This window comes from Nymphaea colorata, chromosome 4, assembly GCF_008831285.2.
Source record: "Nymphaea colorata isolate Beijing-Zhang1983 chromosome 4, ASM883128v2, whole genome shotgun sequence".
NCBI classification, from domain to species: Eukaryota; Viridiplantae; Streptophyta; class Magnoliopsida; order Nymphaeales; family Nymphaeaceae; genus Nymphaea; species Nymphaea colorata.
In genome coordinates this window covers 18,167,270-18,177,898 of record NC_045141.1, presented here as the reverse complement: position 1 = coordinate 18,177,898, position 10,629 = coordinate 18,167,270, and the positions used below count along the sequence as shown (strand labels likewise).

The 10,629-nt window shown below is 39.0% G+C and overlaps 1 protein-coding gene across 1 annotated transcript; it reads right to left on the bottom strand.

Moving 5' to 3' along the window:
- Window positions 1–823: 823 nt before the first annotated feature.
- Window positions 824–8,271, bottom strand: LOC116253215 (ferric reduction oxidase 2-like). The gene is made up of 8 exons (XM_031627982.1): window positions 8,121–8,271; window positions 7,188–7,287; window positions 6,059–6,259; window positions 3,447–3,681; window positions 3,019–3,346; window positions 2,127–2,373; window positions 1,120–1,826; window positions 824–1,050 (listed from the first exon to the last, which is right to left on the bottom strand). Exons 1-8 carry the CDS (start codon window positions 8,269–8,271, stop codon window positions 908–910), a joined length of 2,112 nt encoding a protein of 703 aa, XP_031483842.1. The 3' UTR covers window positions 824–907.
- Window positions 8,272–10,629: the final 2,358 nt, after the last annotated feature.

The window sequence follows — 10,629 nt, the reverse complement described above, 5'->3', positions numbered from 1 at the left end:
AACAATACCAAAAAAAAAAAAATCCAGCCACAGAGGTCGCAAAAGATGTATTGACTATTGCTAGTTGCTTGGAATGACACAAAATAAAAAGACAATCACAGAGGTTTTGTGTGTGTGTGGTCGATAAGCGAGAGACCATTTAATTTGAAGAAAAACTACGTATAGGTGTTTGCATGAGCTAATAAGAATTAACCTTTATGAGACTTGTGTGGAGCAGTTGTGACGGCCCTGACGGGTACCCCTGCAAGGTCTTCTGCACTGCATAACGTGACGGAACAGTGCTTTCCACTTTGAAAGCAAGACGTTGAGTAGTCCTGCTTATTTTTTTCTATTATTTGCTTTTTGTAAGAACATATGCTGCTTGCTTAATTGGTTGTCGACATTTTCGTTACATTTCCTTAATGGTAGAAGCGCCCATCATTAACGTATTGGTTCTTAATTCTTAAGTTTATGAGGTTTTATGATAATAGAAATTGATTCGCAAGAGTTTAGAGATAATCAACCCTAAAGTAATATGACTTCGACCCTTAGATTCCAAAAAATAGACCTTCAACCACTTACCTGTTATTCCGCCCAAACACAACCAACTGTAAAAGAAAATTATTCCACTGATTACAGGTGGAGTATCCTGCAGGAACATATTTGGTCGAGGACTTGAGAAAAAAAACAGATATACAACGTTTACTGATACAGAAGAAACTGCACAATGTTTTTCTTAAAGGACAGTGCACATGTAGAAGTTACAGAACATACACATGACAGTGTGAAATATTACATACATCAAACTTTAAAAATAAAAAGTAGACACAGAGACAATGGGGAAGTTCACATAGAAGCACACAATTACCAAGTGTAGATGCAAATCTATACATATACATTTCAAGAAAAGGGAATCCCTAGCACTGCTTCAAAAGTCAAAGCTGACACAATGAAAATGGAGATTGTTAGCATTGGCAGGTGAGCAAATTCCTGCAACATCTTCCTTCATTTCCTTGGGGCCGCAAACCATCACACCCACATCACTTTCTCCTTGAAACTGTGCTAGTATTTCTAGAAACAAGAACAAAATTTAAGAACAGAAGCATAAGAACGAGAGAGATTGAGAGAGAGTAGTCTTACTTTTAAAGTCTGGTCGTGCACCATATGTATACTGCACATTAGTACTTTGCACAACAGATTGATGGGGAAAGCTCTCCAACTCCCTCTCTGCTTTATACGTCAACTGTCCTGGCGTTCCTGTTGGGGTCTGCATCTCCAAGTTCTTGATCTGCCCTCCCTCCTTGGCCTCTTTCCTCCTGATCGATATCGTGGCAACAGTGCTAACAAGGACAACGCTCATAAACATAAAGAACATCATGAAAAATGCCCTTAGCCAAGTTGGGTATTGATATTGTGACTGTGACTTGCTTTCCATTGGGTATGTGTAGAATCTTGTGAACACACCAAAAATGACCAAAAACAATGAAAAGGAAGCTAAAATGACTGCTCCCCTCCAAAGCCAGTTGCAGTTACTTCCTACGGCCCAAGAAACTGGTGCATCACTTTGGCTTGGTTTGAACCATATGGTCTGCACCTCAGTTTGAGCAGTTTGAGGCTCTTTCTCCCTGGTGACGTAGGCCTCCACCTGGAGCTCCAAGGAGGAAATTTTTGTGGCAGAAGGGGAAACAGGGAGTAGGAGATCAAGCATGTGAAGTTCCGCTGAGCTCTTGAACGCACAAACGAGCAGCAACTTTGGTGCTTTCGTCCTCTGAGCAAGAAGATGGCGAATTATAGAGAAGAATGGAGTTATGCCAACTCCTCCACTGATCATAACCAAAACATCATGCCTGAAAATTGAACACAAGTGCGTATAAGCCTTTAAAGCAGAATCATGTTTCCTTCAAAGGAAAAAGTTACGACTTGCCATATAGTATATTAGAAGAATCAAACATTCTAAATAACCAATCTAACACGTTAAACTGGATACCTGTGAGCAGAAGGTGCAAGTTAACAAGGAAATTTCTGGTCGACAACAAAAAGTGGTGGTATGGAAAAGCAGATTTCATATGTAGAACTAGAAGGATTAGACTAAGTCAAACAAAGTTTGCTAATAAATATATACGTAGTAGCAAAGGACAATTGCAGACCTCAAGTAATCAATGGATGGAGAACCATAAGGTCCTTCAACTGCAACTTCAAGTCGATCGACTGCAACATTTTTGGACGATAGCTTTTGATAGAGAGCTTCCGACCAACTACCTTCGGACTTGATAACAACAGTCAGTTCATCTTCCTCCAAACTACTGTCGGATGTCACCGAGAACGGATGCCACTGTAGAGTAGAGATGCTGGGGATATTGATGAACACGGTGCTCATGGGATTATAGTGCAGGCCTGAACAAAAAAGGAAAAACTGTGAAGAAAAAAAAGAATCTTTCTTCAGTTTGTTTCTCGTTCACACTCTAGACCAGGAAGTGCATTGGTTGTACTAGCCAAAGTTAATGAACTGCTGCTATCAGTTCCGCCAACCCAAGCCTGCTGTAAAGATCAGGCCTATAATTCAACGTATAGTTCAATCTTCATTGACATCTTATGTCGAGTTGGTTGGCATGAATTGTGAAGAATATCTAATGTTATGCCTTTGCACCTGCATGCTGAAGTAAATGGAGACCATTTGTGGCGGGCAAGGAAGTCTATACACTATGCGGGTGTTTGGCTGCAGTAACAGGTTTTTATTGTTCTATAAATTTACACTAAAAATTAGGGCAAATTTGCAGGACATTGTGTGATGGCATTTCATGAATCTATCTCAATTTTTTGGGGCAGATTCATAGAAAAGCAACATTAACATGTTATTGTTCCAAACGGCGATCATTAAATTTGTTCTATCAATTCCATAAGTACTTTTATTATTTTGTATGCCAAACACGAAGGTTTCAGTTTTCGGACTAAGAAAATCGACGTTTTCAGCAAAAGTGTGGGGAAGAAAACAGTTTAAATCGAACTGGAATCGGAAAAATATGATCCAATATATCTTACCTAGCCTTTTTGAGAAGGTTAGTTCTACCACGTGACATGGCAGAACGCGTGCGCACAAGAGCCTCACCGGCTGCCGAGATTGCAGGAAGCGCAGGAAGCGATCCACCATGAACAGATAGAGTCCAGGGAGAAACATATAGAAGTGGGGGGCACCAACATGGAGGACATAGAAGAAAACGAAGAGCACATACAGTTGGTGAGTGTAAAAGAAGAGCTCAAACATCTTCCTTCTGATGTATGGCAGTGTAGTCACCCACAGCCCGAGCCCAAAAAGCCAGGAAAGCTCCCCGGCCACATTTGATGTCCCCACTCTCGTCCATACCAACATCTGCATGGTACATGATCATCCTTGTGAGGAAAATACAGATGATGATCATCATGAGAATGATGATGATGGCAATTGGGGCAAGATTTTAAGAGCATGATACCTCATGTAAATCGTTGTTAGAAGCCCATATGATAACATAAAATAATCCATGAATGGTGAAGACCGCCATGGCCGTATGCCCCAGCCATATGTGATATCTTATGCTTTCCTCGAAAGACAGACCTGCTGCCTTGAGTATCGCTGACCCTCTAGACACTGGAATGAAGAGAAGAGCAGTGCAGAGTACTCCTACAAATGCCAGCCATACAGAGACTTTCCACAACTTCAACTGCCATCTGCATAACCAGACTTTCTTTAACCAATTATACTGACGTTGACGAAGATATTCATAGCATAACCAGAGATTCATCCTCGTGGTCTTCTAGTTTCAGACAAGAAGGTCATTTTTTTTTCCTAAGAAGTTAACCATGGCTCAACATGATCTGTATTCTTTGTTTTTACATAAACTTTGTGATGGTTGATACTACGCTGGGTGTCAATCCCTTTGACTTTAGTTCATCCAGAACCTTGGACAATCTTTGATGATAATTAATAACCATTAAAGTGGACAGCAGAAAGTAGGCCTTTTAGTTAATGATGATTTTGAACATAAATGAATAAAATAAGGGTAATCTTGGAGATATATATATATATATTATAGAACACAGAACGTTATGTACGAAAGCATTTTTCACGAAGCTAATTGTGTAATCAACTTAAGAATTATGAACCAAATAGATTGACAAAGTGGGGAGGGGTGCAAAAGCCAAAGCATGGTATGCCTTCAAATTGGCATGGAGTACGACCTGACTGAAGTTGGTTCTACCTCTAATCTCAATGAGCTTCTTATCGATGGCATAAAAAAGTTTAGGATTGACAAGAATTTTAAAAAGTCCCAACTTTTCGAGGGCATCTCCCCAGGGGGTGGAATCGGTTCACCCCATTCAAACAAGTGCCTCAAGGACCCCGACAAAGGCAGACCTGTACACGAGCTGAGTCTAATTGGAGCTCAGTCAACTTGACTCGACTCGCCTCTTATATTGGTCAGCTCGAGCTGGAGTTGAGCTGTATAAGGTCAGCTCGAGCTAGACTCAATAGGCCAGGTCCCAGTCTGAGTTCAACTCATTTAAGTTAGTTTACCTACTTCCTATTTGATTTGATCTCTTTTCTTAGTTTTATGTTTGAAGATTACAAAAAAAAAAAAAACATAAACATAACTTAGATTAAACTAGTTTAGTCAAGTTTAATCTAGTCGAGTTCATGTAACTCTTACTCAATTTGCTTATATGCTCAAGCTTGTCTCGTTTACAAATAAATGAGCTCTAGTCAGTCGAGCTCGAGTCAAGCTTAACCAACCAAATTCAAGTCGAGCTCAAATTGGATCAACTCGGGCCTAGACAGAGTGCCTCTTAGGGCTTAGGGCAGCCGTTCATAGGGGGTTAAAGGATTTTATCCCCTGAGCTGTTATGTCATATGACATAACCACCTCCGTGTCCAAAAAAAGGTCTTGTTTTTTTAGTGTCTAGACAAGAAGACTTTATCTGTGAGGTTAGTTGTTTGCGAAAAACTCCACGTATATTAAGAATTTATCACCTTATAACGTACTAGGACGTAGTTAAAGATGAAACTGTGCTAGCTTTTACTTGACGTACGTAGATGAAACTTATCACCTTATAACGTACTAGGGCGTAGTTAAAGATGAAACTATGCTAGCTGTTACTTGACGTACGTAGATGAAACTTATCACCTTATAACGTACTAGGGCGTAGTTAAAGATGAAACTATGCTAGCTGTTACTTGACGTACGTAGATGTAGGACCCGTGCTAACCGTTACCTTCACTATCTTTATATTAATATTATATTAGCTCATCAACGCACATATTATATTTGGTCAGACACCATAGTTCTATTTATGCTTTTGCAAACGTAGGCCAGTAACTCAGTTTTCAACTTTGTGACTTAAATGCAAAACCAGAAAGCAGTCACATATTCGCATGTCAGTGGGCCAATATCCATGAACTCTCGCTTATCTCTCTCCCAACCCTCCTTAAAACCATATGGGTCCTACAATCTAACGATAGGTCCCGCAAAAAATGTTGAATAATCACAAATGCACGCATGCATGCATGCATCCATTAAATATTAACGAGAAAAAACGTGATTCGTGGACCCATTTCTAGATTTGTTTACTTTGATCTCTGAACTATAATATTCTGTAGGGATCGAACATCCGATGACACAATGCTAGCTTTGACAAAATCTTTGTTATTTCCAAATGAACAGTTCGGAGAGTATGCTTTTGGCTCCAAAAACATGCTGAATCTATTACAGTCGATAGTTAATATATTCTTGAAAAAGAAAACGAATATGTGATCCGGCTGCACAAAACTTTTTTTTTTTTTATGTGATACAGGAACTTGAGGGTCGTGATACGCAACCAACTTAGTAACTTTTTTCCTTTCTTCTTTCTTCTTTCAGAAGTATAGATGCGGTGCATGTCCAGTTAGATCAACAAGAGGTATGTTCATCTACTATAGAAAAAGTGTGGATTCGCATATGCAAGTTGAAACATGTGAAGATCTCACCGCTAGGTACAAACACAACGCTAAAGTCTGGAACAAGTTTTAGATTAGAGAAAGCTTTGGAAAGGAGAAAGAGAATACAGAACTTACAGTTCGAGGTTGAAATTGCGAGCATCTTGCAGTGTAGTCTTGGGGAGACCAACAGCAAGGAAGGTAGAGAAAAGCCATATAAGAAGAGCCACGAACATGAGGGTGAATGCCAACTCTGCTGTGCTGAGTGTGCCAAGAGGCCCTTTCACGATCATGGGGCGACTCCACCATGACCGTCCTCCAGCTTTTCTTGATCCCTTCCTGAAAATTAATGCAGAAAACGAGAAGACCGATCAATCGCATTCAGAAGAGATCAGATCAGGTGACCTGAACGCTTGCCGTGAAAGTAATGGGGAGTGCTAGTGAGATCGTGATGCAGCTCCTGATAGGCATCGGCAGTTGCAAGTTGCAAAAAGGCCAGATGAAGTACTCGAGTCGAGTACGTGGTTTTCTGTCTTCCTTCCTTTTGTTAGAGTAAGCTCACTGCTTCATGTTGAATGAATTTCGACTTCTTCTATTTGAAGTTCTTACAAGTCCAACCGTCTAGACGCTTGAATCTCCTAAATCCAACTGCCCTCTATAGCCAGCTGAAACTTGGGGCAGCGGCAGATGTGGGCAATTGCTCACACAGACCCTAAAAAACTTCTTACTTTTATATTAATATTTCTAAACAGTTCTTTTCATTTACATGTTGGTGCTTTTTAAAAAATTAAAATTTTATAGCTAATGCTCCTTAACCAGAATTTTCTGGTAGTAACATCTTGTGATAGATATATAATATTCTATGGCTAGATGTTCTTGATAAATCACGGGAAAATCCTGGTAACGAAAAAAAAGTCTAAAAGATCAAAGCAGGCAAAGCCGCAAAGGTATATATTTGCGTGTAGCAATAGAACCAACTAAAAAATATATCACAACAAAGGAAAATCTGAAACAAAACAAGAGTATTAACTGAAATTAAGAACAGTTTTGAAAAAAAGAAACAAATATTTTCCCTTGAATACTATATATACTGGAAAAATGTCAGTTTAAGCTTCAGATGTTTCTCATAATAGTTCTTATAATTGTGACCATGGATGAATTGGTTTTTACCACCCGCCAAATCAATCTAGCCTGCAGCCTCTTCTGCAAACACCAAACTATAGTTCAATAACATTCATGGAAGCACATGCGGGAAAGCAATATATACCCCTTATGGACTGAGGTCTTTCTATCCACAAGGTGGGCGTAGATGCAGCCTAGAGCAGCAACCAGCATAATGGGAAAGGTATAGAGCAGTAAGTTGGTACCTGCAGCAAATTGTAAGTGTTGAATTAGGTTTCTCCACAGTTGATGTTGGAGGGTGATCAACTATAAGGGCCCGTTTGTTTCACCCAGCACTATTCATCAGATTAAGAGTAATACTTTGAGAAGCAAATACTATTTCTTTTTGGCTGGTTGAAACAAGCATCAAACACTTAAAATCAATCACAATTTTATTTTCCTTGACCGCATAATCGTTTCCCACTTACTTCCGTGTGGCAAAATCGCCTCCCATCAGAAAAATCTTCTCTTCCCTCGAGATGAAACAGCCTGGGCTTTAATAGTTATAATTGCAAAACAGTGGTTTCAAAGATTGTATGATTTAGAAAGCTGGAAGGAACGTAGGAGAACCGTTGAAGAAGTGAAACATTAGATATTATATACCTCTCTTGCAATAAATTGATAAACCCGATGCCAATTTAAAGCAAAGAGACAGGAGAAACGTGATTTTGATCATGACTTTGGAATCCGGATTAATCCTGCTTGAATCTGCTTTCTGGGTTCCTAATATTTCCTAGAAATGAATCAGAATTCCAACTTCTTAATCTATGTAATACTTCTAGCAGTTAACTATACCGCGAAGAACACTGGTCTGTCGTTCTCACACAGCAAATTAGAGCTTGGAAGCACTGCATCTAATTGAAGCATTATTCTGCTGAAAAACAATACTGGGTGCTCTTATAGTAAGAAAGTTTGTAGATTCTTGCAAGTGTCACCTAGTATATAAAGATCTAAATCTGTACCCACGCTGCTCTGCATGCTATATAGTATATACCATCAGTGGAACAGCAAACATGCCAAGAATCAAGAAAAAACTAACCATACGACCCGAAATAAGTAGAGTAAGTGCGTTTGCTCAAGCGGGGCTTCCATTCCGCACTCCAGCGACGGGTGGGCATCAAAAGCCAGATCAGAATCCATCCCATGAAGACGATGCCAATACAAGCTCTCAAGATTGAAGCTGCTGCCATCTTCATTCTCGCTCGTTCAACTCACCCGCAGGATCTTACTCACCTGCAGGGTCTTAAACGACGATGGTGTGAAGAACTAATGGTGGCGATTTGTTGCAGAAGGGTGGGGTGCCTTCGCTTCACGTGGATGCTCAGGTATATATAGGCTTCATCCATTTCTGGCAAAGAAGGAGAATGTGCTGTGCCGTCACCTACTGTCAACTTGGTGGCGTTTTTCATGCAGTCCCTGTTCATCTGTCATCTGTATTTGTGCGCGCGCGCTCCCCTTCATGGTGTTAATGGCGTTTGTGTATGGAGGGCAAGAGCATCATATTTGACAAATACCAAATATTTAAAAGTGTAATATCTTATTATCTAGAAGTGCACATATTTTTCATATACGAAAATGCAAAATGGTATCAATGTTGTCATCGTAGACTGGCAATTTGGACTCGCAAATTTAACTTTAATTTGAAAAATCATTATGGTGACGTTGGAGTACGTGGTATTGAATGCTTGGTATTTCATACGGGGTAGATTTCATGTGGAAAAAAAGATTTATGTCTCATATACACCATTTCGTGGGATGATTACAATTTTTGTTCCAAGCATTGGAAAGCAACAGTAAAAAAAGAATCACCTATGTTTTTACCTGTTTACGTGGAACTTTATTCTTGATACTAATGTTCCAACCTATTAAAAAGATTTGACACATTTGTTTCGTGTTTGTTTTTTGATGGAACTTTTTAATAAAATTTGAATCAAAATTTCACTTCTATAATAAAATACCAGACATTCAAACATTGCTTATGTATTTGGGCCTCGACATGTTTCGGTGTGACATAAATATTTTTAAAAAATAAAAGGCATGCTTCCTAAAAGGACAAATTATGAAAATAAAAAGTAATTTTTCCATTTTCTCCTCTCAACGAGCCAACATGATAGGAACATTGTAAGGACCAAAGTCGATCTTTAAGGGGCACTTTAGTAATTTTTGCTTCATCAAAATTCATTTCACCTTTTGCACTTTTTTCTTTTTCTCCACTAAAGGATTTTTTGTCCTTCTAATTGAGTTTAATCTCATGGATTGAAGATTGTTTTTGTTTTTTTCTTTTCAATCCTTCAATCTGATCGACCATCGAATTGAATCTCCTTTTTAGTCAATGTGGTGCATCCTAAGGAGGCATTGATGCAGGTTGTATATTAGGATTTGGGGTTCGAAATATAGGCAAACATATGTGATGATGAAAAAATACAAAGAGAAAAATGAAACTTTTTCGTCTTTCTCTTATCTTTGGGGTTTAGACTGGCTTCGAGATTTAGATAGGACCAGAACACTCATCAAATAACGTGTCACATATCACCATTTGTAGTCCAGAAAAAATGACGCTCATAAAAAATCTAATTGCCGATCAAGTTAACCAGCTACGCTATCTTTCCAAGTAGCACCCTCAACTCAACTTTGATTGGTGAATCAATAAAAAGTACACTTTGCCATACATTATTATTTTTTATTTTTTAAAACAATATATTAATACCTTTTTGCTGATGCATAACCAGCTCAGGTAATTCGCTAAACATTATTAAAACAATATATTAATTTAATTTCTGATATCTAATAACATTGATTTCATACTTAAAATTTTTTTTTTCCCTTAAGTCCACTTTGAAGCCGTCAAGGAAATATAGTTGCTCGTATTTTAATTAACATAGATGGATTCTCACGTACACGCGAAAAGTGGTCACCGACCAGAACTCTATACACGTGACTGCATCGAAGAATTAATTACTTGGATTGCGTCTCGTATCGGTTTCTGCATCCCCGAGACGGCATTGATTTGAATTCAGGTACTTTCCGTTCTTCCGTTATACTTCAAAGTTATTTTACAGATTCAATAGAAATTTATTTTTGTACGAACAGATCCCAGCCGTAGTCCAGCAAGTAAGTCTGGGCCCGGTGGACGTCATTTCCCGAGCCCAAAGGGTAAACGTCCTTGACTTGCGTACCTGACGAAAGGATGGCGTGGCTCGTAGACTTCTTTTAATGGATCTGGACGCTTTTGAAGTACCGCGCATTTGGTCGCCCAAGCATGCTTCATGCGGCGGCCATTCTAAAATATCTTCAACCATCGTTGAAGATATGATTTCTCTGCAATGCAATGGTGCCGATCTTGTTTCTAAGATGGGTTTTGAAACTTTTCGAAGAAAAGATCGATCGACTTGTTTTTAATCAGAATGTGGGTCTTTATAGTTTTCTAAATAAATTTGAAGCTTTTTGCACGATGGTTCTCGTCGACTTTCGTTGACCGTTCAGTGGTGGAGCTAAAAAATTTTAATTGAGAAACAAACCCTTTAGGAAATCAAATGATAAGCAACACT

Bases quoted from the DNA above. Each gene is read 5' to 3' on its own strand.
- LOC116253215 (XM_031627982.1), bottom strand. From the start codon at position 8,271: ATGGCAGCAGCTTCAATCTTGAGAGCTTGTATTGGCATCGTCTTCATG. The intron at 7,288-8,120 runs GTTAGTTTTTTC...AATTTGCTGCAG, and splicing joins TACTTATTTCGGGTCGTATG to GTACCAACTTACTGCTCTAT. The intron at 6,260-7,187 runs GTATATATTGCT...ATTAATTTTCAG, and splicing joins AAGACCTCAGTCCATAAGGG to GAAGGGATCAAGAAAAGCTG.